Raw genomic sequence first — 26,603 nt, 5'->3', positions numbered from 1 at the left:
CGTTTCTGTGCCCCTATTATCTAAACTGCTTTCTTACTCATAGAATCATAGAATCATAGAATCATAGAATCATAGAGTTGGAAGAGACCACAAGGGCCATCGAGTCCAACCCCCTGCCAAGCAGGAAACACCATCAGAGCACTCCTGACATATGGTTGTCAAGCCTCTGCTTAAAGACCTCCAAAGTAGGAGACTCCACCACACTCCTTGGCAGCAAATTCCACTGTCGAACAGCTCTTACTGTCAGGAAGTTCTTCCTAATGTTTAGGTGGAATCTTCTTTCTTGTAGTTTGGCTCCATTGCTCCGTGTCCGCTTCTCTGGAGCAGCAGAAAACAACCTTTCTCCCTCCTCTATGTGACATCCTTTTATATATTTGAACATGGCTATCATATCACCCCTTAACCTCCTCTTCTCCAGGCTAAACATGCCCAGGTCCCTTAGCCGTTCCTCATAAGGCATCGTTTCCAGGCCTTTGACCATTTTGTTGCCCTCCTCTGGACACGTTCCAGTTTGTCAGTGTCCTTACTCTATTTAAGTATAATTTGTTAAAGCCAAAATGAGCAACCTACTGAGTTATACCATAACGTAGTTGAGAGACATCTAGGAGGTCTTTGAAACTATGTATTTCCAAGTTTGACTTTAGAGATGTGTACTGGGGCTAGGTATTTACTTATTGTAAGTGTAGAGCCTTGATTTCTCTTAGTCTGTTTAATTGCTAATATCTTTATTTCATTTGATGATGGTGATGATGTTGTTATTGTTATATTTCCTCACAAAAGTGACCCCAAGCTATTTACAAAGACATTCAGAGGCATGAATATTGACATTTGTTTTCAGTGGTGATGGTGGTTTTAGTGTGTAGGGACTGTTAGGTAGCTTTTTACTTCATTTTAAAGGACAGATTTATGTGGGATGTCAGCACTGTGAATCTTTTATTTGGAATTACTTATTTGTCAGGCATAATATAAACTGTGACAGATCTGTTATAGATTTGCTCCCAGAATGCTTAAAGGCACAGCAACCATATGCTGATAATTTCTGATAAATTGACATACTGTATTGAGACACAAGTTATATTTTTATCCATAGTATATATCTTAAATATGTATAATAAAGTATGAAAGCTTATATTGGGCCTGTCTTCATGGCTACAAAAAGCTATAGCATGAAACTAGTAAGTTATGGTGGGACGTGGGTGACGCTGTGGGTTAAACCACAGAGCCTAGGGCTTGCTGATCAGAAGGTTGGCAGTTCGAATCACTGCGACGGGGTGAGCTCCTGTTGCTCGGTCCCTGCTCCTGCCAACCTAGCAGTTCGACAGCACGTCAAAGTGCAAGTAGATAAATAGGTACCGCTCCAGCAGGAAGGTAAACGGCGTTTCTGTGTGCTGCTCTGGTTCTCCAGAAGCGGCTTAGTCATGCTGGCCACATTACCGGCTCCCTCAGCCAATAAAGCGAGATGAGCGCCACAACCCCAGAGTCAGCCACGACTGGACCGGGGTCCCTTTGCCCTTTACCTAATAAGTTATGGTGCAGAGGAAGAGCAAGTGTGGGCTCCTTTCTGTGTCTAGCAACTTCCATCCAGCAATCTAATCTCTCTTGTTTTCAGTCAGCTGGGAAAGTGTTAGCAGTTATCCCCAGGCTCTAGTCTAAACACCTTTTTTTTAATGAATTGCCCACCCTCTTCATTATACTTTTGACTCCTGCCTCTTTATCCATCATTTGGAGAGCAATATTGGGAACAGCTGTAATTACCATGGAAAGAGGACCCAGACCAGCCAAATATGCTAAGAGGGGATATAAGATCAGACACTTACTGAATATTTCTGTTCTGCTCTCTTGATCTATCTCCTGTAGCGCTGAAATTGTTTGATACACAACTGCAGGAATTTACACAGAACATTTCTGAAGTTGCTTTTCACCCTAGTGGAGATCTTTCAGAAGTTAAAAAATGGTCCCTACTTATTTAGCATGTTAATAAATTTAAAGGATGCCAAACTTGAAATGGTTAATTCCCAAAGAGCTTTTCTGCATAACACAGCTCATCCCTTTCATGGACTCCCTTCTCACTAAAATCAACCTATCACCACTGTTAATTCTCAGACTGTTACTAGTCAGTGAGTTGCAGCATGCATGCAAATCCCTTTCCAAACACTGAGGATGAGTATAGTGGAGAATCAAGCACTTCTCAGAGCAGATGGCTCCTTTCCTCAGTGCATGTTAATATTATGTTGTTGGCCATGCTCTCCTCATGGATACAGGCTGAAGATTGCATTCAGTGGTTTAAAAGTAGGGTGGGAAAGAAACAAACATAGCAGGTAAACAATTCTGGATTATGGGGATGGGGGCAGAATCAACCAGTTGGCTAGTAGCCTTATCTTCCATGAATTTGTCTAATCCTCTTAAAGTCATTCAGGTTGGTGGCCTGTCCCTTGTGGGAGTGAATTCTATAGTTTGTGCTGTGAGGAAAATGTACTTTTCTTTGTCTGTCCTGAATCTTCCAACGTTCAGCTTCATGACCCCCGAGCTCTAGCATTATGAGAGAAGGAGAAAAATATTCTGCTATTTGCTTTCTTCACACTATGCATTATCATATATAACTCTAGCATGCAGTGGGCCTGCTAGAGGGTTTTGTTCAGGGGTTCTGTGTTCAAAGGCAAAGTGGGGCAAAGTCAGGAATCAGCAAAAACATATCTCTCTTAGGGCTGCTTACTGGGGTGTGGTCTCAGGGCCCTCCCATGACCTTCCCAGAGGAGAAGCGAGAAGGAAGCCCCTTCCCTACTGGCTTCTGGGACTCTCCTAGACCCCTTACATCTCCTTCCCAGAGGCTATTAAGGAAGGCGCTATCATGATTACTGGGCTTTGGGAAGATGTCACAGGCCTCTGGGACACTGCCAGAGCCCTCCTGCTCCCTTCCCAAAGCCCAGTAAGTGAGGAAAACCCACTGGGTGTGTGAGTGGGAAGGGAGAATAAATGGAGAGAAGAGAGCGCTAAGTTTCCCTGGCTCTCCAATTATTCCTAATCCCCAAACACCTAAGGTTGCAATCGCACAAGTAAAGTGAACACAAGTTGCAGGCTTACTGTATGTCCTCTTGGCTTTCCTGTAAACAAAAAAGCCCCAGATGTTGTAACCTATCCTCCTAGATGAATTGCTCCAGCACCTTAATCATTTTTGTTGCCCTTTTCTGAACCTTTTCCAACTCTGCAGTATCATTTTTGAAATTAGATGATTAGAACGGTATGCAGTATTCCAAGCATGGTTGCCCCATGGATTATGATACTGACATTTTTAATTTTCATTTCTTTTTCTAATGATCCCCAATATGAAATTCACCTTTTTCACAGTTGCTATACCCTGGGGCAAACATCTCTATGGAGCTCTCAACTACAACCTCCTTCAGGATCAATAGGGGGGATGGGCTTGCACTGAAGCAGACTGAGCAGTAGGGCAGGCTACCTACTCACTCCTCATAAACAGCCAAGACAAGCACACTTCACTTGTAGCCCAGGCATGTGATCTTGGCTTGTGATCTGGCGGGTGAAGGGAAGACTACATCTACTTTGATCTTTCAACGAGCCAACATTTATTATTTATTTGATTTATATAGCACCCTTAATCAAAAGATCTCAGGGCAGTTCATAAGATAAAAATGCAAGATAAAAGCACAAATAAATGATTAAAACAGAAAAAACAAATCAATAACCCCCACTCTCACAAATACATTTAAAAGGCTGTAGAATACTAATCAGCCAAAGGCCTGGTTGAAGAACGTTTTCCCTTGGTACCTATTTGTTGCTCCCTAAGATGGGAGTCATTTTGGGCTCCTATCTTTGTTGGTGATGGAGTTTCTCTCCATACATATAGGCAAGCCACTTTCTGCCTTTCACATTTGCCTTGTTTGATATTGTAATTTTTCTAGAACTGAAATTTGTGCCACCTGTCAACCACCCCCAATCTATTCTAATTGTGACGAGATTACAAACCTGTTTTCAGCATGTGAGATAGTGTAAACTTAGTCTCTAGTTTCTGAGCTGTTGCTGTCTACTTTTAACTATGACAATTCATTTTATGTTACCTTGATGAATTAGTGGCACTCGTGCTGCTGTTCAGTTAGCACCCATGAATAGTAGCAGCTCTTTCAAAGTTTAACAGCGCCTCACTGCTGGTATTGTTTCTGGAAAACTGGAGCATAAACTCACCCTGTATTCGAAGGAGGTTTTGTCTGATAATGGCAGACTTTATCCTAAGGGTAAAGAGGAATTCAGATCCCCCATGTGCTACCATGTTGTTATTTATTATTATTATTCTGAAGTGCTGGAGTGCCCAGATGTTATTTCTGTGTAGGATTTGTTTTGACTTGAAGCCAAAATAAATTGGCTCCACATCAAAGAACGATTTTCTGTCCAGAGATGCATGAGAGTAAAATTGTCAGGCTACAGCAAATGATACTACTTTTGAAAACAGCAGAATTGTCTCGTGGTTGAATAAGATTATTACAGGCATTCTATGCATTTAAGACATACTATTATCTAAATTGCTTTTTAAAAATCCTGTTTAGACATAATTTGTCAAATTTGAAAATGAGATACCACTTTGAGAAAAAAGGTAGATAACATTTTCCCTCCCATGTTCCAGCTTTAGCTCTAAACGTTGCTGCAGAAGATGTAAAGGACAGGACTGAGCAGCTGTCACAGGTACTACATTTTGTGTTCCAGCTCTAGGAAGCTAGCATTTTTGGAGGAGATGTTGTCCATGCCATATTGATATGTCTCCTTGAAGTGAAAGAGGCATGTATAGGAGCTCTGCTTGGAGGACTGTGTCCTATGTGTTGTTTTGTGAACTGCCGTGTATACCCTCATTTTATATGCTTCCATTGCGGGACAGGTGACCTTTCTAATTTAGAGGTAGCAAAGGATCAGAGTTTTTAAAGAGAAGTTTGCTAAGCTATAGCCTCAGTTATATTGTACTGTGATGTTATTGTGTCACATCTTGTGTACAGGTATTGCAGGGTCAGTTGAATGGGTAGCATTTTTCAAACACATCTGTATAGCTAGTTTCTGATCCCTCTCAGATTGAAAGGCAAAACAAAGAAGAAGCCTATGGTGCCTCATTCTCATTTCTACTCAGATATTCAATTAAGTCTATCTACTTCAAGACCCACCCGCCTTCTGTGCAATAACCCATTCATTTTTCTTGATAACCATCTTGTTCCCAGTTATAACAACTATATAGGTTGCATATTGGCTATTGCAAGCACCACCTTCTACTGAAAGCTTCAGCGTTTGCAGTCTCAGAAGAGGCTTCAGTCTTTGCCTGAAGTGCTGCTGTGTTGGTTTGCATGGGAGGTTATTCATACACCTACACAGTTGGGAGCTTCTGATTTAGTGTAGGGAAGGGAAAGGAAAGGGTATGGGGCAGAGTGAAAGAAGAAAGCAGGGTGATAATATGTCAGCAGAAGAGACTCCACTAACTGGATTTGGCTCATACATCATGCTATGAGTATTGGGGTATACATGTACTGTATTTTTCCATGTATAAGGTGAAGGTTTTTTGATTAAAAAAAAATAGTAAAAAATTGGGGGTCGTCTTGTGCACCGAACGTGGGCATCTGGGGGAATTTTTAAAATATTTAAGCATATGTCTGGGATTTTGGCTTGGGCAGGCTGAGGCGGTCCCTCCTGCTGCTGTTCCCCCTTTCTCCCCCTCCCCCCCCCGGGCTGCATGCTGATGACTGGTTCACCTCCTGAAGCCCATGCTGGTTTGACCACCAGATCGAGAGCAGCTGCCGCCGCCGCTACCAAGAGCTGCCTCAGCTACCTCTCCTTGCCATTCTTTCCTCCCCCCCCTTCCCCTATCAAACTCCCACCCTGCCCCCAGCCCACTCATCACCTTCCTCAACTCAGTTTGCTCGACGGCATGGCCCGACACAGAGCAGCCACTGCCTTCCCCCGGCTCTTCCTTGGCATCCTGCTTGGGAGCCTGCTTCCCCACAGCAGCAGCAGCCACTGAGGGGGAGTGTGTGGTGCCCCAGTTGCTGCCTTTGCTTCTGCAAACTTCTTCTGCTGGAAACTGCTTCTGCTGCCTTTGCTTCTGAAAACTTCTGCTGCAAACTGCTTCTGCTGGAAACTTTGAGGGTGATCGCCCCAAAAAGATCAACAACTTGCCGCCACCAATCATACAGATTTTCACTTCTATTTTAGGGTTTCATTTTCTTAATTTTGGGTTAAAAAAATAGGGATTGTCTTATACATGGGGGTGTCTTATACATGGAAAAATACGGTAACTTCTTTAGGGCAGAAACATGGACTAGTTGTTCCATTGGGTTTCTTCAAATGCTATGATTCTGTAGGTGGAATTCAGAAAAATGCTTCCTCTTTACTTTTACTATGCGGCCAGTTTGTCAACACAATTTACAGACAATCCTGAGAAACACACTCCATTTCAGTTTGTTTGGTAGCTGCTGAATAGCAGCTGAGATATTTTTAGAACGTGGTTTCCTGGGTGATGGGACTGTGAACCCTTTGCTTTTAAGTGCAAAGCTTAAATTCTGACACAAATGTACATATCTTAGATTTACTGGGTTTTATTTTGGGCTCTGCAGGAACCTTTCTTCATATTTATTTAGGTTGCAATATAATTTGGATAGAGGGTTTCCCCATCGATTGATATCCTCATTAAATGATAAGATTACTTGTATATCACATAAGAGTGTGACGCTTCTAAGTGTGTGCATTTTAGTCATCTTTATTTCATGGCTTTTTATTTGGTGCTTAGTTCAAATTAATTGTAATCATGGCTTTTTATTAGGTATTTAGTCCAAATTAATTGTTATAAAACAACATTTTAGAATAGTAACGCTGATAACATGTTTATGCAATTAAATTTCTAATAAAAATTAAGTAATATAAACTCATTTCTACATTACATAAGCTTAGTTACTTGGAGGATGTATAACGTAGCAGCTAAAAATGTGAGTATAGAATTTTAATGTTATCCTGAGCTGGAAACTCATTAGATGGTCTTACGCAAGATTCTGGTCTCTGGCCTAGTTGACATGTAATGGTAAACCAGAGTTAAACTAACTGTGGCTTACCGGGAACAGGGAAGGATGCTGGTGCATGCCGCTCAAATCATGCCCCCTCCTCACTTTGCCACACCAGGAGAAAACAAACCAGAATGCTGTCCTAGTATTATGTGCGAACCAGCATTCATGGTTGCCGAGAAACAGTTTGCTGGTTTGCACATGACAGTAAACCAGTGCTCTGGCCTCTTTCCTTCTGGTACAACAAGGGAAGGAGGGGGCTGGTTTGATTTGAAGAGCATGCACCAGCACAACTGCGCATTCCCAGTAAACCATAGGTTGTTTTACTCTGGCTTACCATTATATGTCTTATGGTTTAGCTCTTTTCATACAACATAGGGATAATAATACTTGCCTTAGGGATTTGGTATGGCTTATTGAGATTGCACAGCTATTTGAGTGGGGTTGTGACAGGCTAGTTAGCAAGTTTTAAGCAAACCATTACATTTTATTTTAATGTATGGTTATATTGTTTGTATTATCTTTATACAGACGTCAGAAAGAAGTGGAAACTCAACTAAAATAAGCAAGGGTAAGTAAGTATTTTCAGTATTTCAATCTGCAGTCTGTCTGTTAGACTGAATCATGTATATCTCGTGCTTTGTCAGGTTATCCTGTGCAGCATGTTCTTGGGCCATTGTAGACATTACTACTGTCACTCCTGAGCCCTCCTGGATCAGATCAACTAGTTCACCTAGTCCAGGCACTCCCAGCTTGCAGCCCTCTAGATGTTTTGGCCTACAACTCCCATGATCCCTAGCTAACAGGACCAGTGGTCAGGAATGATGGGAATTGTAGTCCAAAACATCTGGAGAGCCGAAGGTTGGAGATGCCTGACCTAGTCCTTTATCATGTTTCCCAACCACATGGCTTTGGGCAGCCCACAAGCAGGACACAAAGGCAAGAGCCTCTCTCCAGTTGCTGCTCCCCAGTAGTTGATACTCAGTGGCATTGGGTGTAGGGTGTCCTTCCTGCCTGGTTATTTTAAAAGGTGGTCCCAACATACTTGGTTGTTATTATATCAAGGTCTCAGCATTTAACGTTTCGCTTGTGTTGGGTTAAGAGCAAACAGTGGGGGGAAATAGAAAATTAGCTTTCACTTTTTATTTATTTTAATCAAAAGATAATTGACACACGTGCGTGCACACCACTGTCACTCATTAACAGTGCATGCATGTTTACTCAGGAATAAGTTGCATTGAGTTCAAGGGGGCTTACTCCTAGGTAAATTACAGGATTACAGCCTAAAAAGATTAAAGCGGTTTCCAGATCATCTCAGACTTTTTTGTTCAATGTTTGCTTGAATTGCCTCTTGTCCTGGGTGCTCAATGCTGAATGAAGGCCTGTGGAGAGCCACAGTTCAGCAATGTATTGGGTGCCTCATATCTGTGGGGGCCTATACAGTCCTGCTGCTGGTGGTGTAGTGCCTCAGATGGTGATATAGCCATTGTGACTAATCATAGAATACACACACACACACACACACACACACACACACACACACACACCCCTATTTTCCTTTAAAAGTCATCTAAAGCTGTGGGTTTTTATATAAGAAGTTAGCTGTCCTATACAAGAACAGACTCACCCTACTCCAACTGGAGGCAGCTGTCCATGGTCTCAAGCAGCAATATTTCCCATAACCTGCTACCTGACAGCAGGGACTGAACCTGGGCTTTGGTATAACATGTTCTCTAGCACTGAACTATAGCCCCTCCATGTTTCTTTCCCCTATTTCTTCTAGCAGCAGTTAAAACTTTATTAATTTATTTGGGGGGGTGTTCTCAACTTCACCTCCAGTCTACTGTTATTTGCCACTCTTACAAATGTGATCATGTAAAAATTATAGCATTGCTTATAGTGTTGCCAGCTGATTACTGATTAAACATGATGAAGATGATAATAAGCTAGAATTAATCCATTTAGTTATTCAGCCCCTCAAGATGATTTGTACAGAGTTGCCAGTTAATCAGTCTTTTTGGAACATCCTTTAATCTCAAGATTATTTTTAGTGGATTTTGGCACTGGCTGGTTTGTTCATAAGCATGAGCACTATCATGACTAAGAAATGCAGCAAACATTGCAGGTGTGGTATTTGGCAAATATGGGATAACCAAGAATAACCAACGCGGTCCCCTCCAGAAGTTGTGGACTGCAACTCTCATTAGCACCAGCCACCATGGCTAATTGGCAGGGATGCTGAGAGCCTTAGCTTTCAAAAAGACTATTGCTAAGTCATCAACTAGATTGCCTTTGATTTCTATAAGAGGCACACAGATACTTGAAATTTAACATTATGTTAGATATTTCAAATATAATATTATATTAGAAGATCAGTTTGGAGGGCAATTTAAGCTTTTATTAAAACCAAATTCGGTAACCTAGAAAGCCTCCTAAAGCCTGTTTCTGGTGTGAGAATTAGAAATGTTGAGATTCATGTTTGCTCATATGCTGTTTCTTTAACATATATAAAATTATTTGAAGTAAATTGCCTATCGTAATCTTACTCTTTTATTCATATTTGTGATTTTACAAATGTATGTTAACAGTTAAAAAAAGGTTGTATTTACAGCTGTGAAAGTGTTTTTCTTTCAATTGTAGAAGGACCAACACATCACAGTCACAGATGCTACTGTTTAGTAAAGTGCTATTTTTTGTTGTTTGTTACTTTTAATTTTTGTATTATTATGCTTTATTTTGTAAACTTCTTTGTGAGTTAGCTCTGAAAAGCAGTATATAATACTATAATTTCTGTATTGCAAGCTATAGTATTTTTATCCATTGGTTCTTAGGAAATTTTCAAAGATTACAATAAGGTGGTGAGCATAATGAGGAAAGATCTACAGAACACCTGTAATTCAACGTATTACAATACTACAGGAATTATGGAAAGGAGTGGGTTAACTAAAGTGGAGTTGTACTTTACACTCAAGTTTCAGAAAAGGAACAACTAGATTTTTTAAAGAGAAAAAGGTTTCACACCTAACACCTAAGCAAAGAAAATCCTATGTTTAGGTAATAGAGTTTTATACACACCCCAGTACATATGCCTGTTGGTTTATGATACCATAAGTAGTTGTACAAACTTGTATGTAATAGCGTATGTAGTTACATTGACTTTAAGATCTCTGCTACTAAGTACGAGCAAACAACCAGCTAGAGTAGCTAACCATATATCACTAGACAACTTTTCAATTAGAAGGTATTTTATTCAACATACTTGTAAACTATGTGAACAACCAGTGATTACCAGGCAGCTGTGAACCAGGGAGGAGATGGGTCATTGTAAGAAATTGCAATAGATTCTGTTATGTATGCTTAGTAGAGCATCAGATATTTTGAGAATGTTATGTGAACTCTTTTTGCATTTATGAGACAAATTTAGATTTGTTTTCAGCGGGGCTTGATGCATCTTCGGCAGAAATGACTGACTGATGGAAACTGTTTGCTTTAGGTTAAAGTGTAATTGCTTTTAGTCTCAATATAGAAACAATTTTTGAATTGGATTGAATTTGTGTGACCAGCTTACACTTACAGCGAGTCTTATTTTTCACACCACACTGTTTGTGAATTGAAATCTCTGTGGCAAGCTAATGAACATTTTCAGCCTGGTTCAGAAACAAATGAGACAATACTATCCTTAAATTGAAAGCGTTTATTTCATGTTGTCTCCACAAGTTTTATTAAGGTCAATAGATCCTTATTTCGGCAAGTTAATTATTTGAATAAATTTTAAAATATTATCTGCAATAACCTTGAAACTCACTGTCTCCCCCCCCCTCCTTTAACGATTATTACTTATTTTTGATTCACAGAACTAAAAGAAATAGTATTTGTCATCCAGAGTCAAAGGAATTCTTTTCATTTGAAGAAAGCAGATGATCTAAAACAAAGTATTTTCAAACAAGCTGCAGTTCTTGGAAAGGTATGAATAGATAGCCTCTGTCTAAAAAACCATCAAGTTATAGTTCTGGAATATGTTACACACATTTTATTTAAGTAGGCACAGAATTCCATTTCATAAAGCTTCTAAGGGTTGATTAAGATGATTGGAGGCCTCCTCCCCCCCCCCCAAAAAGGAATGCATGGAATGAAGTACCACAAAAGAAGTCTTGTTGGAAAGCAAAACCCTGAGCATATGCCGTTTCACAGCAGTCAGCAAACAACAAACATTACCACTCCCCAAACCTTGAAAAAACATAAATTACTCAGAATATGTGCACTTATCTCATCATTGCTTTGGCTCACTTCCTGCTTTAGTCCAGTCACCAATGTCCAGCCTAACCTATTTTACATGGCTGTTGTGAAGCTATGGAAGGAGGTAACAAATGTCTGCGAATGGGAACTTCCTGCTTGTATTATAGACATGAGATTTTGATTCCTTTACAGAACATAGATGCATCAGTCTGTTTAGAGGGTCATGTTCTGCTGCACCGCCGCTTAAATTAATACAGCTCCGAGGCTTCAACCAACCTTAATCTGGGTTGGGTTGCCTTAATCTGGCATGATTACTGTGTATGTTAGGTCCCTACATTCCATTAAAAATAAAATAAAACATGCTCCCACTTTCCAATGTTCTGCCCTGGAAATAAAGCTGCTTAATCAAAATCATCTTAGTCAAAGAAAATTTAAAACCCACGTTTAGCACTGAGTTGCACTGGGCATTCTGGCACATTCATTCTTCCCACGCCCCTCCCCCTGGCTACTGACAAATAGAGTAGAATTTTGCCCCTCTCCACAGCAAACAATAAAATGTTTCCAGTGCACTGCACAACAGCAGGAGAAAGATCACCTGGGCAGGCAGGTGGGCAAGTGAGCGCATGTTATTTTAGTTGCTCCAGCAGCTCCGCCTTCAGCCAAAAGTTGCATACTTGCTTGCTTCATTCTGCTGAATTATACTTTTTTGTTGTAGGCCAGGTGTCAGAAACCTTTTTCCTGTCAAGAGTTGCATTTCCTCAGAGATAATTTCTTGGGAGGCATGTGCTGCTGGTAGGTGGGCTATAGCTACTCCACATTGTTTCTCTCTTTGTTTTTCTCTCGTAAGAATCTCAAGAGAGAAAAAGGTAAACACTGTGGAGTAGTGGTGATCTTGAGAGTCTATGTAGGGAGTTGCGATGTTCTTAAGTTAAGATCACTGCCACCCAAATTCTTCCCCTCTCTTTTCACATACCCCACCCCTCTATTAATTCACAAACTCATTCATTTGCCATAACTGTCTGCCTGTCTCTTTCTGCCACCCCACCTCCTATGATACCATGGTTGCAGTAAAGAAAAGAAGCACATTTTTGCCACAGTGTTTCTGCTCAGTGATCCTGTTGTTTCCTGCTATTCCTTCCCAGTGATCCAGCTGACAGGAGACAGACAGAGAAGCAGGCTCAGAGGTGCAACCACAAAGTGTAGTGGCTAGAGCATCTTTCCAGTGGATGCTATGCCACTCTAGCCCAAAGACTTTGCGCTTGCACCTCCCAGTTTGTATCTACCACATTGTTTTTCTACTGGGACAGGAGCATCTTTAGGAAACCACTGGAGGGCAGGGGTGAAGCAAAAATTCTTTTGGAGAGGCTGGATCATTGGGAAGGAACTGGATTACTGAAGAGGCAGGAAGGGACAGAAGACACTGGGTGGGCAGAGCATCAAGGGTTGTATAACACAAGGCAGGCCATATGTGAATGCGATCCAACTCTATTGTCACTGTAAAAAGCATGCAGCTGGTTTTTAAATTAATGGGGAATTATTTTCTGTGGGATATGCATTAACATAGATGCTAAAAGTCCAGATGTTTCTATTGGATTGATGTGATTGTATACAGCATTTGCTAAAACAAACAAATGAAATTCTCTTGTTTCAATTCATCAGATGAGGGAAAGAAACAGAAAGCTGCGGCAATAGCATACTGCATCTATTCAGGGGCCCTGACAAATTCTGGCACTTTAAGCCAGAAGCTTAAAGCAAATACGTTGGAGTTTTGATACCAGAGTGAAATAAATGGGAAATGCTAAATTTGTAAGTGGGGGGGGGGGGGGAGAGTTGGAGGGAGGGAAGCTACAAAGCATCCCAAGCTATGTGAAATGTTCTGAGAGTAATACAGTCATGCTCCTTGAGTAGTTAGAAAAAATTGTTCGACTGTCTGATAGCGCTGTGAGATTTTAATCTTGATTGCAGTATAACATAATTGAAACAAAAAGCTTTTTATGTGGGTGGAAACCTATTTTAAAACAATAAAATAGTATTGAACAAGTAATTTATTGCATCCATCTGTTAAATTCATTGTTACACAGACTTCATAAATACTACTGTGTAACATATTGAACGCCTACATTATTTCCCAGTACGCCAGTAATTCTCAAAGTGTGGGGTGGGCTGCTTTGTGGGAGGTGTATGGAACACCTGTGAGAGCAGTACAAAGTTTCGGAAGGCAAGTGAGGTCTTCCACCAGTAACCAAAACACAGTTGGGTTCAATGACCCCTAGTAAAATACCTTTATTAATCCACTTAACGCTTGTTGTGGGAATCTCCCTGTCATTTGCCTCACCGTCCCAACCTGATTTGGGAGATTGGGATGACATTACTCACCTGCAGAAAAGTCAGCTGTTCCTGAATTGTGGGTTCATTTGAGAAATACTGCCTAAAAGCAATGGGAAGATGCCCATTTTGTATTCTTTGAAAAGCCTTTTTAATGCAAAATGCCTTAAAAATGTCTTAAAAATTATAATTCCAGGCGGATAAAGACTATCTTAGGGTAAAGGTTATTGTAGTAGAGATTTTTAAAGAAACTTTTAAAAAAACCACTGAATGAAGTTTATTTTTGATCAGAGTTTTAATGTAAAATGATGTAGAACACTTAAAGAAACCTCATATGAAATACGTGGGGACATGCTTCCAGGCTGAAGTATTGGATTTCTGACACACTTTAATCTGTAGCTTTTCTATGTCCAAATTAATCATCATTAAAATCACACACAAGATTTACTAGCTACAAGCTCCTAAAATATACATTTTTGGTCAGGTTGCAGAAGGCTGTGGTAAGCAGACATTATGGAATTGAAACATTTCTGGCTTGCCTGATGGTGGCTACTGATACTATTAACTTATCTGAGGTGGTGCTGTTCATGCCCAAGTTTTGCAAAACAGGTTTGGGCATGCTCGGCATGGAAGAGAATGTTCCTTTTGGAGTCAGAATTTAACAGATTGCCCACCAATTAGTCTAAAGAAAGGGTGATAGCTATAACGCCAGGTTCACCGTTTTCCTAAATTAATTAAAACTTTACTTAGACAGGTAGGGTACCGTTAGAGGTCAGTACTATGCACAGTTTTAAATGTATGTGTATTTTTTTGCTGCACAACTTTTATGCAAATTATTCTCACCACCACCACCTCAAGTGATGGTTATGACAATAGAACCTGATACTGTGACTTTTAACCCTGAACTGTTTTGTTTCTCTTGTATTCTAGGGCTAATTAAATATTTATTATTTATTACGCTCCCCCTTTTTCTTTGATGGAGCTCGAAGTGGTATACATAAACAGTTCTCCTCCACTTCACCCCAATTTTATTTTAGCAACAACACTAAGCTAGCTTGGGCCAGAAGATATTAACTGAGCCAAGGTCATCCAGTGAACCGTGTAGCTGACTGTGGCATTCATCCTGGGTCTTCCTAGTCCTAATCTGATATACTCACTGTTGTACGAACCTAGCCATATAGGAGGATTACACTGCAGTATTATTATTATTATTATTATTATTATTAATTGAATTTATATACCCCCCCTATACCTAGAGGTCTCAGGGCAGTTGATTAAGACTGCATTAAGACTGCAGGGGCTATTGGGACAAAACCTTAACTGGATAAATATGGCAATTCGACATTACATTGCCTATTTGTCAGGAACCAGACTGAAGGGTATTGCTCTGAGGAAGAATGGTGGGAGCCCCGCTCTCCCTCTGCACAAGGGCCTGATCCTGAAGCTCCTCTGGAGCAGGAGAATAGTATCGACCTAGAGCAATGGTTTGTGGAAGGACACAGTTTGGAAACGGACAGTTGGGCTGAGCTGGGAGAAGAGCAACCAAGGGGAGAGGAACGGGAAGAGAGAGAGCTGGTTGAATCTCCCTCACTAGAAAGTGTGCAGCCCATGAGCCCTAGAGCCAGACGTCTGGATATGGTAGCCTCTCAGAAGGCTCAGTGGTGAGGGATCATGTGGCGAGGAGATGGAAGTAACTAGAGGGAAGTGGGAGGAACTCAATTGGGAGCACCTACAAGGTGAGAATGGATGCTGAATGTTTGTGCTGTGTTCAATAAACCTCTCTCTTGCTGCAAATGATTACTTTTGCTTCATGCTGTTATCTACAGAGAGGGGGACGATAAGCCTTGCCTGGCAACCTGACACTATTCCATGCAGTATCCATTTTTTCCTTAGCCGTACTTGGGAAAACTTGGGTTGTACGATCTTTTAATCCTTTCAGCTGCTAAAAATGTGCATCTAGTTCTATGTGGGCTCAGCCCAGTTAACTGTATAAGAGACCTTTGTTTCTTAATTTTTTCCCTCTTCAGGATTCAGCACAAACTCTGTGTTCCTCGTATTGTAGCATCATTGCAGCTATGCAGGGATATAGAGTTTCTGGCATTGGTTGGCTAGCATTCACTAGGGCTGAATGGCATTCACTTGAGATGCTCAACATAAATTTGGCATTGTGTTTCTTTTAATGAAAACATTTAAATAGTTTATATATTGCCTTTATATAACTCCATTCAACCAATCAGGTCCCAAGTTGGGTTTAAATCAATATCAAATAACACATCAACAGACACCAAAAGGACAGCAATAAAAGGACAGCAGATTTCATACTTACAAAGTACTTTTGCAAAGGACATTTACATGACCCCACTGCTGTCATGTGAGACTCTGGAGGTTCATACAGGAGTGGGGGGGGGGGGCTTGCTTAAAGCCCTTTGCAAACAGCAAAGGGGCTTTGAAGCCATTGCAGGTTCTCAAGCATCTCCTTTGCTAAGTTCAATACCATGCCCAAGGAATGCAGTGAGATAAACCACAAACTAAACAACTCTGTATGTGGTTTACAAAAACTAATTAACAAAAATGGACAGCATTTCAACACCTATTACATGAAAATTTAAATAATATATACAATGCCAAAATAATAATGACATGCGCAACTCAGTATCTCAAAGCCAAGCATCTGGCAGTCACGTTGGAAGCCCTGCATAGAGGACTTAGAGGATAAATGTGATGTCATAATAGCATTTGATTGACAGGTGAGTTACCCCACCTTTCTGTCAAATTTGGCCCATGAGACTGATCCTCATAAAGATCCAGTGCAGGCAGACCAAAAGTTTCCTTATCCCTCCCTTAGAGGAAGGGCAGGATATAAATGAAGCAAGCAAAGAAAAAGGAAATAACTGATAGCTACCATTAAAAATTGTTCAGAGGGCAGTCAAATTACAGAGTCATACTGTAACTGGTGTTATAGGTGAATGTTCTGTTTGAATTAGATTTTATTACCTGTCCTAATGAGCTTTCCAATGCTGGTTTGTTATGCTTGCCAAAACATAATTACAGGATATGTAGTTTCCATCTGTCTTGCTAGTGGATTGTTAATTTTTCTACATTCATTTTTTACTGCTGCATGTATGCATTTATTTTGATGTGAAGTAGTGTTAATAAGACATTCTGCTTCCTACTAGCATTTGGAGATGTTAATTGGCATACACAGTATAGTTTAGTGGAGAAGAAAAATGTGGCGCATTATTCTGAAACGAACCACTTTAATAAAAGAAAACATCTTTTATTCACATGAAATGAATAAAGCACACTTAAATAAATCGCTTGTACAAGATTCCAAAGGATTGTGCCTTCCAGGGCCCCATTTACAGCAACCTTCACCTCCACAAACTGTTTATGCAGTGGACAAAATGCTAGCAACAATTTAATTTTTGTGCTGTTCTTATTATACTTTGATTGTTGTTAGGGTTGCTTTTGTGCCTGGATTTTTACTTCTTGAAATATGGCAACCCTAATTGTTGTAGACTCTTTGATATAGCTCATGAAACTGCAATATACATACCGTATACTTTTATAAATAAATCATGCAGCCAACCATGTGTTCCGTCAACACCTGTTCCTCTTGGCTAATTAAAGCTTGCTGAGTGCGTATAACTGAATGGGTCAAGGATGTAATCAGTATGCATCCTGGTTCTGGCCACTTACAAAGAGGAGGTGAATCAACCACTCCTGAAAACATCCACCATGGAACCATTGTTTTGTGACAACTACCACCTGTCATAAATTCCCCCTTCTGGGTGATTAAGATGATTGTGGTGTAATAGTTGCAAATAATCTTGGACAAAATCAGTTCTCTTGACCCATTGCAGTTGCGGTTCTGGCCTGGTTATGGGGCTGAATTGCTTTTGGTCACCCTGATGATATTGGAGGCACTGTTTTCCAGTATTTTTGGTCCTGTCTTCAGCATCAGTTGCAGAGAATAGAATGGGGTGATTATATCTTGCATCCCTGACAGTTGTGCTGTGTGGTGCTCCAGAGCACCATCCTCTCCCTGATGCAACGTTAACATCTACATGGGAGCGGTTATTAGGCAATTTGGGCCAAGGTGTCATCAGTAGCTCTAGTTCTCTGTAACATCTGAATTGGGAGAGACCATGCAAGCCTTGGACCAGTGCTTGGACTCAGTGATGGGACCATCCTATCAGGAGGTCCATTCTTCATGATTTCAGAATTGGGCTTTTTGTGTGGCAGCACTTCCCTTTTGGAACTCCCTCCCATTACAAATCAGACTGGGGCCTTCTCTATTGTCTTTTCAGCATCTGCTAAAGGTGTCTCCCTATCAACAATCCTTTTAAATTTTTTATCCCAGTTTGTATTGGGCTTGGATTTGAATGGATGTTATGTATGTTCTGCTTTTTAAAAATCTTTTATAGTTGTTATTGCATTTTAACTTTTTATATATGTAACTTTTATATATATTGTAAATCACTTTGGGGTGCCTTATGGAAAGAGATTAATAAACAATTGTTCAATGGTAACCAAGATCTCCATGCTGGCAAGAAACAAGGGATGGACGGAAGAGAAGAAAGAGCCTACGGCCACAGCATTCATCAACAGCTTCATAAAGCATGGTTTATGAAGTTATGAAAAATCATTCAAACATGGCCGTTGTCTGCACTGTCATGATCTGTGGCATCATGATAATGCATTTTTATATAGGATGGGGCTTGCTGCTGAATTGCAAATCATAGCGACCATTGTCAGAAGCTGTGTAGTGGAATTGTTTTTTCAAAAAAACAAACACCTGCCATATGGTTCAGAATTACCAACTGATGAGTATAGGAGGAGTTCTGGAATGTAAGATGTTCCATCTGTGTAGTACCTCAAAGATATATTGGCCATAATGGAGCCTCTACATTGACACAACACAATCCTAAATGCTAAGTATAGTGTATTATATTAGAATATAATAATGTATCAGGATGGATTTGCCCCACTGCCCTTTCAGTGAGACCATTGTAGTTATAGTGACATTCAATATTCGGTGTGCTATGGAAGCTACTCATAGCTTTAGGACTGTAGTAACTCTAGCTTACTATTCTTTCAAAATGGTGGTTTATCATGCATATCCAAATACTGTGGCTTAGAAAGTTGTTCTACTTGGTATTTCAAAAAATTGGTTGAATATGTTTTCAGATGACAAAATACATAGGAGACTTTTTTATTTAGGGATAAATGGAAATGGGAAGGAAATAGGCATTTATGTGAAATTTGTAAATGGACTTTAATTTCCTTAATATTTGTGACTTCAAAGCTTTTGCTTTTTGATTTTTCTGTGTGGAAAACATCTAAGTCATCAAGATAATAAAATTGTTAAATTACCTAAGAGATCCATGTGAATTAGTTGCTTAAGGCTTATGAAACTCATTTTGCTTTTTGGAGCTTGGGCTAATTCTCTTGGGCTCCTTTGGGATGCTAAGACTATCATTGGATTAAAGCCAGTGACCGAGAGTATAAAATGATTAGGTTGCTATAAATTCCACTTATTACTTGCTGTTTGCTGCAGGCTGTACAGACAATTTGGCAGCATGCCTGCAATTATGCTGTTCATTTAAATTTTGAGTATAGCGGTAGGACTAAATGCGTTTCTATTTATGCTGTTTTGAATATAAAGTCCATTACTAGAATTATGTTCTAATGGAATTCTGTCTCTACAAAAATAGCATGCAGTTGACAACCTTGTATTTTGAACACATGGAAGATTTTCATATTATAAAGCTGCACTTCACTTGTAAAACCTGATATGAAATATCTAATAAACTTCAGAATTTTAAATTATGACAACAGATTGTTCCATTCATGTGAAAATTGCAAGGGTGCTATTATCTTGCTTAGTACTGGTCATGAATAAATAATGCAACATTAGTATAATTGTGGTCTTTAAATGGTGATAAAAGCATGCAAAATTTAAAAAAATAAACTTGTGATATTAAATGATAATATCAGAAAATAAGAGTACTGTGCAAGTTATAATGTTCATTGCCAATTAAAGGGTTACCTATAAATAATTTTAAAGTAAAACTACTAGAGTGATAATTGTAAAATTATCCCAGATACATGGGTTTGATTCAGATCATCATTGTTTGTGTTACCTTATTTATTTTGGGTTGGATCCAAACTTGGCCATGTTTAAAAGAGACCCACTGCAAATTGTATAGATTTTAATGGCTCTTCTCCAAGCATGACTTAAGTTTGGATCTAGTCCCACAATAAATATGAGAATATGCACTCTTAAGAATCCACAATGATCAAAAGATACTCACTGAGCATTCATGTTGATTATTGCCATTGCCATTGTAGCCTAAAATAGATGAGAATTGCTTTCCCCACCCCAATTCTTCAGAGTGGTGCTTGCCTTGCAGCATGAGGGTCGGCACTTTGAGAAGCCCTTCAAAAAAATCTTATTCTCAGTGGGTAACTTGTATAGCCTTTCTAATCCTGGCCCTGATATAGAATTAGCTGGGCAAGAAAGGTAACTGCTTGATTGCTGCCTAGTCTACTTGATTGCTGCCTGGCAGAGTGCAGTCCATGGGTAGGAATAAAATTTTCAAAAGGGCCGTTATCTAAAGGCACATGAAGCAGTTCTTCTAACTGAAGCTATGCAAGTTTGATGCTTGTTTAATCCAGTGAGTATTAGGAAACCGTATGTAATTTTTAGGAAGAAGTGTAGGTAAAATTAATGGGTTTATTACAGAATAACGAAGTATGGTGAAGAGGGGTAATCTTAATGTGCTAAAACAACAGATAAAGTTGCAGAATATATATTCTTAGCAGTTATAATGGCAAAATTGAAAGGAAACATTTTGAGGCCCGAGTGTGTAAATGAAGCTTGCAAGCATACTTGAAATTGTTTTTTTAAAGACCAAAATCCAGCCAGCTATTCTCAAAGAAAATCAAAGCATTTGTTGAAGGTTGCTCAGGCAGCTCTCCATTTTTCCTTTCTTAAAAGGCTGCTGAGATAAGAAGCCCCTCTTCTTCTACTTGAAGGGAAATGTTTGACATGGAACCTAACTTGCGAGCTTCCTCAGCTATAAATAGATTTACCCCCTTCATTCATCCTAGTAGAAAGCCTGCATTTGGTGATAGAAATAGCTGGCATTTTAAGAGAGAGACAAAAGTGTTTATGGTAGGACTGCCAAAGAAGTAAAATAATTGCAATAAATGCCCAGTTGTTGAAAGAATTATGCATACTTGATTTATTGTCATTCAAATAGAATCCCAGAGTAGTCAAAAAAACAACCAAAACAGCACAAGGTATCTGATACTTATTTCTTCTTCTTCAGTGTTGAATATATTAAATTCAGATATCTCGAGATTTATTATAAAAGTCCAAGGACTTATAAATTTGCCCTGTGTTTGTTCCTTAGCATTCTATGGCAGGCTAATTCAGAAGTAGCAAGTTCAAGTCAATGAACCATTGGAACCACATTTTTGTCTCGCCCCTTGCATGCCAGCTTCAGCACTTGTATACTGCTTAGCTTACCATAGTTCCTATTACATCTGAACTGTGGCTTAAACTCAAGGTGTCCTGGTTACTAAACCTTGATTTATGCTAAAATATGCCAGTTTGGGTATAATAGGAAACACTGATTCTAATTAACCAGTATCCAAGGCACTGCATGGGGAAATGTGAGGGGAGTGCCTGGCCCAACCTTGTTCTCTGTTTAATAAAGAATGGTAGATTAAGCTGAGTTTGTCACTTCTAAACTGGCTCATGTATTGGTCAGTGTTTTCTCCCATTTAACAAATATTTTTATAGCCAGCAATATTAGAATATCACAATTAAACCCTATAAAAATCAGATAAGAGCAGATAAAATAAAAAATAAGCCAGTTATAAACATAATTAAAGTAAAAATAAATATTAAAACACAGAGCAGTAGAGAATTGTTTTGTTTAAAAGAGTACAGCGGAAATGGGAAATTATAGTCAACACGTTTTGCAGGAAAAGCTGAAACCAAAATGTTTAAAACAATGTACAGTGCTAATGTATCATTAACATGAATGTTATAAAAATGTTTACCCTTTTCTTAAAGGAGATGCCCACAGTTCTGCTTATTCATCAGATGGACAAGCATGACGGTGCATGGACCATTCTACCATTAATGCACGAGTAAGTGTGATACAGGGGTATCATTTGTGAGGCAGCAGTTCAGGCCAGTTCAAATGGTTTTTGTCTGGTAGAACCAAAACCATTTGCAGTGAAAATGTGGCAGAAAGGAGTAGCTCACCCACCACCAATATTTGTTTTGAGCTAAAGATTTCCATTTTTTTGTTCTCTCCTGTCTGCACACATTCCTTCTACTGCTCCTTCCCTTTTGGGATTGCTCTCCCCACACATCCATGTTACTGTGCGCATCGTATCTGCAATACTCAACTGAAGGCCTTTTCTTTGGAAGAGGACTTTGATTTATAACCAATAGTGAGATAAAGGCAAGGCAACAAAGGTTCAAGAAGCTTTGTGGAAGAAGTGGGTATTGGAAGTGTGTGATGTTTTGCAGATATTTACTGTGAGTGGATGTGGAAAAACGTAGGGCTCTTGGAGCCAGTATAAAGGGGTTAGAAGAAGAGTTTGGATTTGATATCCTGCTTTATCACTACCCGAAGGAGTCTTAAAGCGGCTAACATTCTCCTTTCCCTTCCTCCCCCACAACAAACGCTCTGTGAGGTGAGTGGGGCTGAGAGACTTCAGAGAAGGCCAAGGTCACCCAGCAGCTGCATGTGGAGGAGCGGAGACACGAACCCGGTTCTCCAGATTACAAGTCCATTGCTCTTAACTATTACACCACACTGGCTCTCCTAGTGGTCATCTGTGGCGCACCTAGGATATGCCTTTCCCCTTTATTTATAATGTTTCTTCCTGTTTTTTCCAGCTCATATCAGCTACCCAAAGCTCTTTACAATTGCACATTAAAAATAATCAGAATAGTAATTGGGAGGGCATCATATGAAACAGTCCAAAAATTGAAGGAAGAAACCAAGGGGCAAAAGACAGATTTGACGAGTGATTTAAAAACAGAAAACCAACATTCCTTTCCTCTGGTGTGTGAAAGGGGCAAGTGTGCAAGCTCGAGGTTTGCTGTTCATGTAATGCAGTAGTGAGGAATCTCTAGCTCATGGGCTTAACTTGGCCCAGCACAGGTCCCAATTTGACCTGCAAAACCATTCTCCCCCTCCCAAATAAGGATGTGGTTACAAAGGAAGAATTGAGTGAGCTCACAGTTGTTTCTTTGCATGATAGACTGCCTGACAGCGAACCCCAGTGGGATTGGTTGCAGTAAGTTGTTCATCCCTGGGATCTCTGCAGTGCAGCCACAGGGGCTCACTGTCAGGGCCAGTCAGGTGATTGGTGCTGACAGCAAGCATAGCCTTGTCCCTTTGAAGGCACAGCTACACCTGTAAAAGACTTCAAAGGCGCTTGCTGTAACAGCTGATCAGATGATTGCTGGTTATGGTGAGTTTTGACAGGTAAGGGAGGCTGCACACCTGTCCGGTTTCCTGTTATGTCTGAGCAGGGCACTGCTTTTTGTTGCCTAAGGTAGCCATCACTACATTGCTGATGAAAATCAATTTGCATGACTCTTTAAATGTTTTTTATTTTTGCATGTAAGATACAAGGCATATATTATTAGCATACTTACCTGGGAGTAAGTCTCATTGAACTACTTTGGAGTAGATGTGTCTAGGATCACACTGTTAAGTCTTTCCCAGTCTTCTCAATAATCTCAATAATCTTCTTTTGTCAGTTTTTCTGTTACATACAGCAGAAATTCTTCATGGTTTTTCTTCTGTGAAGAAGATACAAGAATACATCTTGTAAAACTACTGAAAATACTTGAAGGATATGACAAGTCTAAGGTGAAGTTAAATTCATTGACTACTTGCATTTTGAGGTAAAAATGGGAAATTTAGATTACTAGCTTAGAAATAGAGATGTTGGTTAATTTGCTTTTATATAATACTCTAAGAATAAAGAAAGCTTTAATGAATAAAGAAATTCCCACTCCTGATAGGAGCACTTAATGACTAAAAGTTATACAGCAGTGGGAACTGAAGGTAATTGATGAACGTAGGTCAAAGAGACTACATTGCATTACACATTTTGGTACTGACATCCTAAGAATCTTATTCCTCTACTTATCACTATGCTCAAGATCAAACCTTAGAGATGTCCAAGAACAAAACTACCCATGTACTGTGTTTGAATAGCAGTGGTATTAGCAACCAGTTTTTTTAAAATAGAGGTATTCACAGTAAGTGGCCATCTAGAAAATTGCATACTAGTAGCCTAAATCAATTTGGGGAAAATTGGTAGAAAGCATTATAAAGACCAAAACTTTTAAGCAGTATTGAACAAGCCTTGCTGAAGAATCAGTCCAGCTTCTACAAAGGTAAGGTTGCCTAATCTAAATGTATAGAATGATTTAAATACATCATCAAGCCTCTAGACATGAATGAAGCTTGAAATCGGTGGCAAAAATTTTGCTCCCTCTACTACACTTTACCACTCTTCTTGCATTCACAAAATATTGTGGTATTGTTTCTAAATGGTTTCCAGTGTGTGGCTAAGATAAAGTAATTACCGCATTTGGTCATGGAAAGGTTCTTCTATTAATTGCAGCTAACAACTGTTAATTATATAAACAAGCAGCAGATTAGTGTACACTTACTCATGTTGCTTAGTTGACAAGTTGGTGAATAGAAATTTTAGTGTACGATTAAGATTCAGTATCTGTTCTAATGCCATGCATAGATGAAGACTTGTGATTTATTGGCTAATGACCTATCACTTCCTGGGCCAATGAATAAAACTTTTTACCACTGCTTGAGTGGCATGGGGAGGAAAGTTTGCATATAGACTAACCTTTTATTGATTCACTAAGGTAAATAGTACTGTCAGGCATATGCTTGTGTGTGTGTGTGTGTGTTGCAACTGCGTCAGACCAACACAGCTACCTACCTGAATCTGTTCCACCTACAAATATAAAACAGCAAATGACATATATCAACAATGAGTGAAAGACCTCTAGTTATATGAGGAGTAGTTTGCCTATCAAAATACTGTCTGCTGGTATATATTTATCAATTCACATGGAAGCTGCAGAACACTGATAGACAAAACTGTCAGTGATGCATCATCAAAAAGGGCATGCAGCATTCCATATTGGGGATTTTTGAAGGAAATGAAAAGTTTATCTGGCCTTACGTTTGACCACACAGCTTTGTAAAAAGTATGCACTAGATACTCAACAGTGTCTCTAAAAAAATGAATATCATTAGGGACAAATGTAAGGTTCTACATTGAGGCAGGAATAATCAGCTGCACAAATATAAGATAGGGGACAGCCGGCTTGCAAAAATGATTTAGTGGGTCTTGGTAGACCACAAACGTAACATGAATCAATAGTGTGATGAAGCAGTAAAAAAAGTTATTGCTATTGTAGGCAGCATCTACAGTAGTCAAGGGAAGTAATAGTACTGCTCTATTCTACCTTGGTCAGACCATGCCTGGAGTACTGTGTCCAGTTCTGGGCACCACAATTTAAGAAGGCTGTTGACAAGCTGGAACGTGTGCAGAGGGCAATCAGGGTGATCAAGGGTCTGGAAACTAAGCCTTATGAGGAATGGTTGAGGGTATGTACAGCCTGGAAAAGAGGAGATCAAGAGGAGGTATGATAGCTATCTTCAAATATCTAAAAGTCTGTCACATGGAAGATGGAACAAGCTTGTTTTTTCCTGACATGAACCAACAGATATAAGCTACAAGAAAGGAGATTCCAATTAAACATCAGGAAGAACTTTCTGATGGTGAGAGCTGTTCGACAGTGGAACAGACTCAGAAGGTGGGGGGCTTTCCTTTGTTTCAGGTTTTTAAGCAGAGGTTGGATGACCATCTGTCATTGATACTTTTATTGAGATTTCTGCATTGCAGGTGTTTGGACTAGACCTTTGGGGTCCCTTCCAACTCTACAGTTCTATGATTCTATTATTTTCTCCCACAGGAATATTTTTTAGGAAAAGCGTTACATGATGATGAATCTACAATTATTCACCATTATGCATTTGCAGAAAACCCTACAATTTTTAAATTTCCAGATTTTGCTGCTGGCTGGGCACTTAGTATTCCACTTGTCAAGAAGTAAGAATTCAGTTTTGTGATCTTTTCTAAATTTGTTTACTAAATGGTTGGTGTTTGTAAAATGCTCTGGAGAAGTAAAATATTTATGTTAAACATTAAATGCCGCTGTGTTTACATGTATATAAATTGAGATTAGACTCTTTGATCACAAATGAGCTTTTATCCAATGTTAAGTAACTGTAAACACTCTGTTCCCTTTACTGCATGCACTATCTCACAAGGGTATTATAAAGCACATTAATAAGCAATTACTTCTTCATAAATGTACATGTTGGGAAATAGGTATTTGCATTTAACTTTGTTTTATTAGCACATGGGCAAAATTAGGGTTTCTTAGTAAAATACCTGGGCAAAAGTGGAGAATATTTAAATGCTACAGATGGGGAACATAAGAAAGCAAGAAATAATTGGCTGAACTGTGGATCTTCTTTGTACGTCTGGAAGCAAGTTGCCATAAGACTTATGCCCTTTTTGCTGTAACAGACTAAAAATCTACTCCTTTTGAAACTAGAAGCAAAAATATTTCTTATGGAACTATTTTTAAAATCTCAAAGACTAATCTTCATGTTTAGTTGTGGAGAAATTGACAATGTGAAAATACTGAATAATGAGCCTTTCTATTACCTAAGCATATGCTTCCATTTAAAAAATAGAACATAGGAGTATGTCCTTGGCTGGAGTGGCTGATCCACAGGCCATATCCAACCCCCAGCAGTTTTTTATGCCCCCCGACAACTGCCAATTTTAAATATTTTTTAAAACTTACTATTTCTTTATTCCTTCTACTGACCATCATTCTTGGTTGTG

At 39.5% G+C, this 26,603-nt stretch overlaps 1 protein-coding gene across 4 annotated transcripts in view; it reads left to right on the top strand.

The window, feature by feature from the left end:
• Positions 1-26,603, top strand: part of B3GLCT (beta 3-glucosyltransferase) — a 72,886-nt gene that overhangs the window by 12,347 nt on the left and 33,936 nt on the right. For 3 of the 4 annotated variants that reach the window (XM_081197960.1, XM_081197958.1, XM_081197959.1), the window contains exons 2-7: positions 4,637-4,695; positions 7,575-7,614; positions 10,898-11,007; positions 21,694-21,770; positions 23,404-23,515; positions 25,660-25,796. In XM_081197960.1, coding sequence (XP_081054086.1) covers positions 21,697-21,770; positions 23,404-23,515; positions 25,660-25,796 — 323 coding nt within the window. In that variant the 5' untranslated portion in view covers positions 4,637-4,695; positions 7,575-7,614; positions 10,898-11,007; positions 21,694-21,696. The remainder of the gene's footprint in view (positions 1-4,636; positions 4,696-7,574; positions 7,615-10,897; positions 11,008-21,693; positions 21,771-23,403; positions 23,516-25,659; positions 25,797-26,603) is intronic. The other variant, XM_081197961.1, reaches the window with a different exon arrangement.

This window comes from Podarcis bocagei (assembly GCF_964188305.1).
Source record: "Podarcis bocagei genome assembly, chromosome: 6".
Classification (NCBI taxonomy): domain Eukaryota; kingdom Metazoa; phylum Chordata; class Lepidosauria; order Squamata; family Lacertidae; genus Podarcis; species Podarcis bocagei.
The sequence above is the reverse complement of the archived record's forward strand: the minus strand, read 5'-3'. Positions and strand labels throughout refer to the sequence as shown.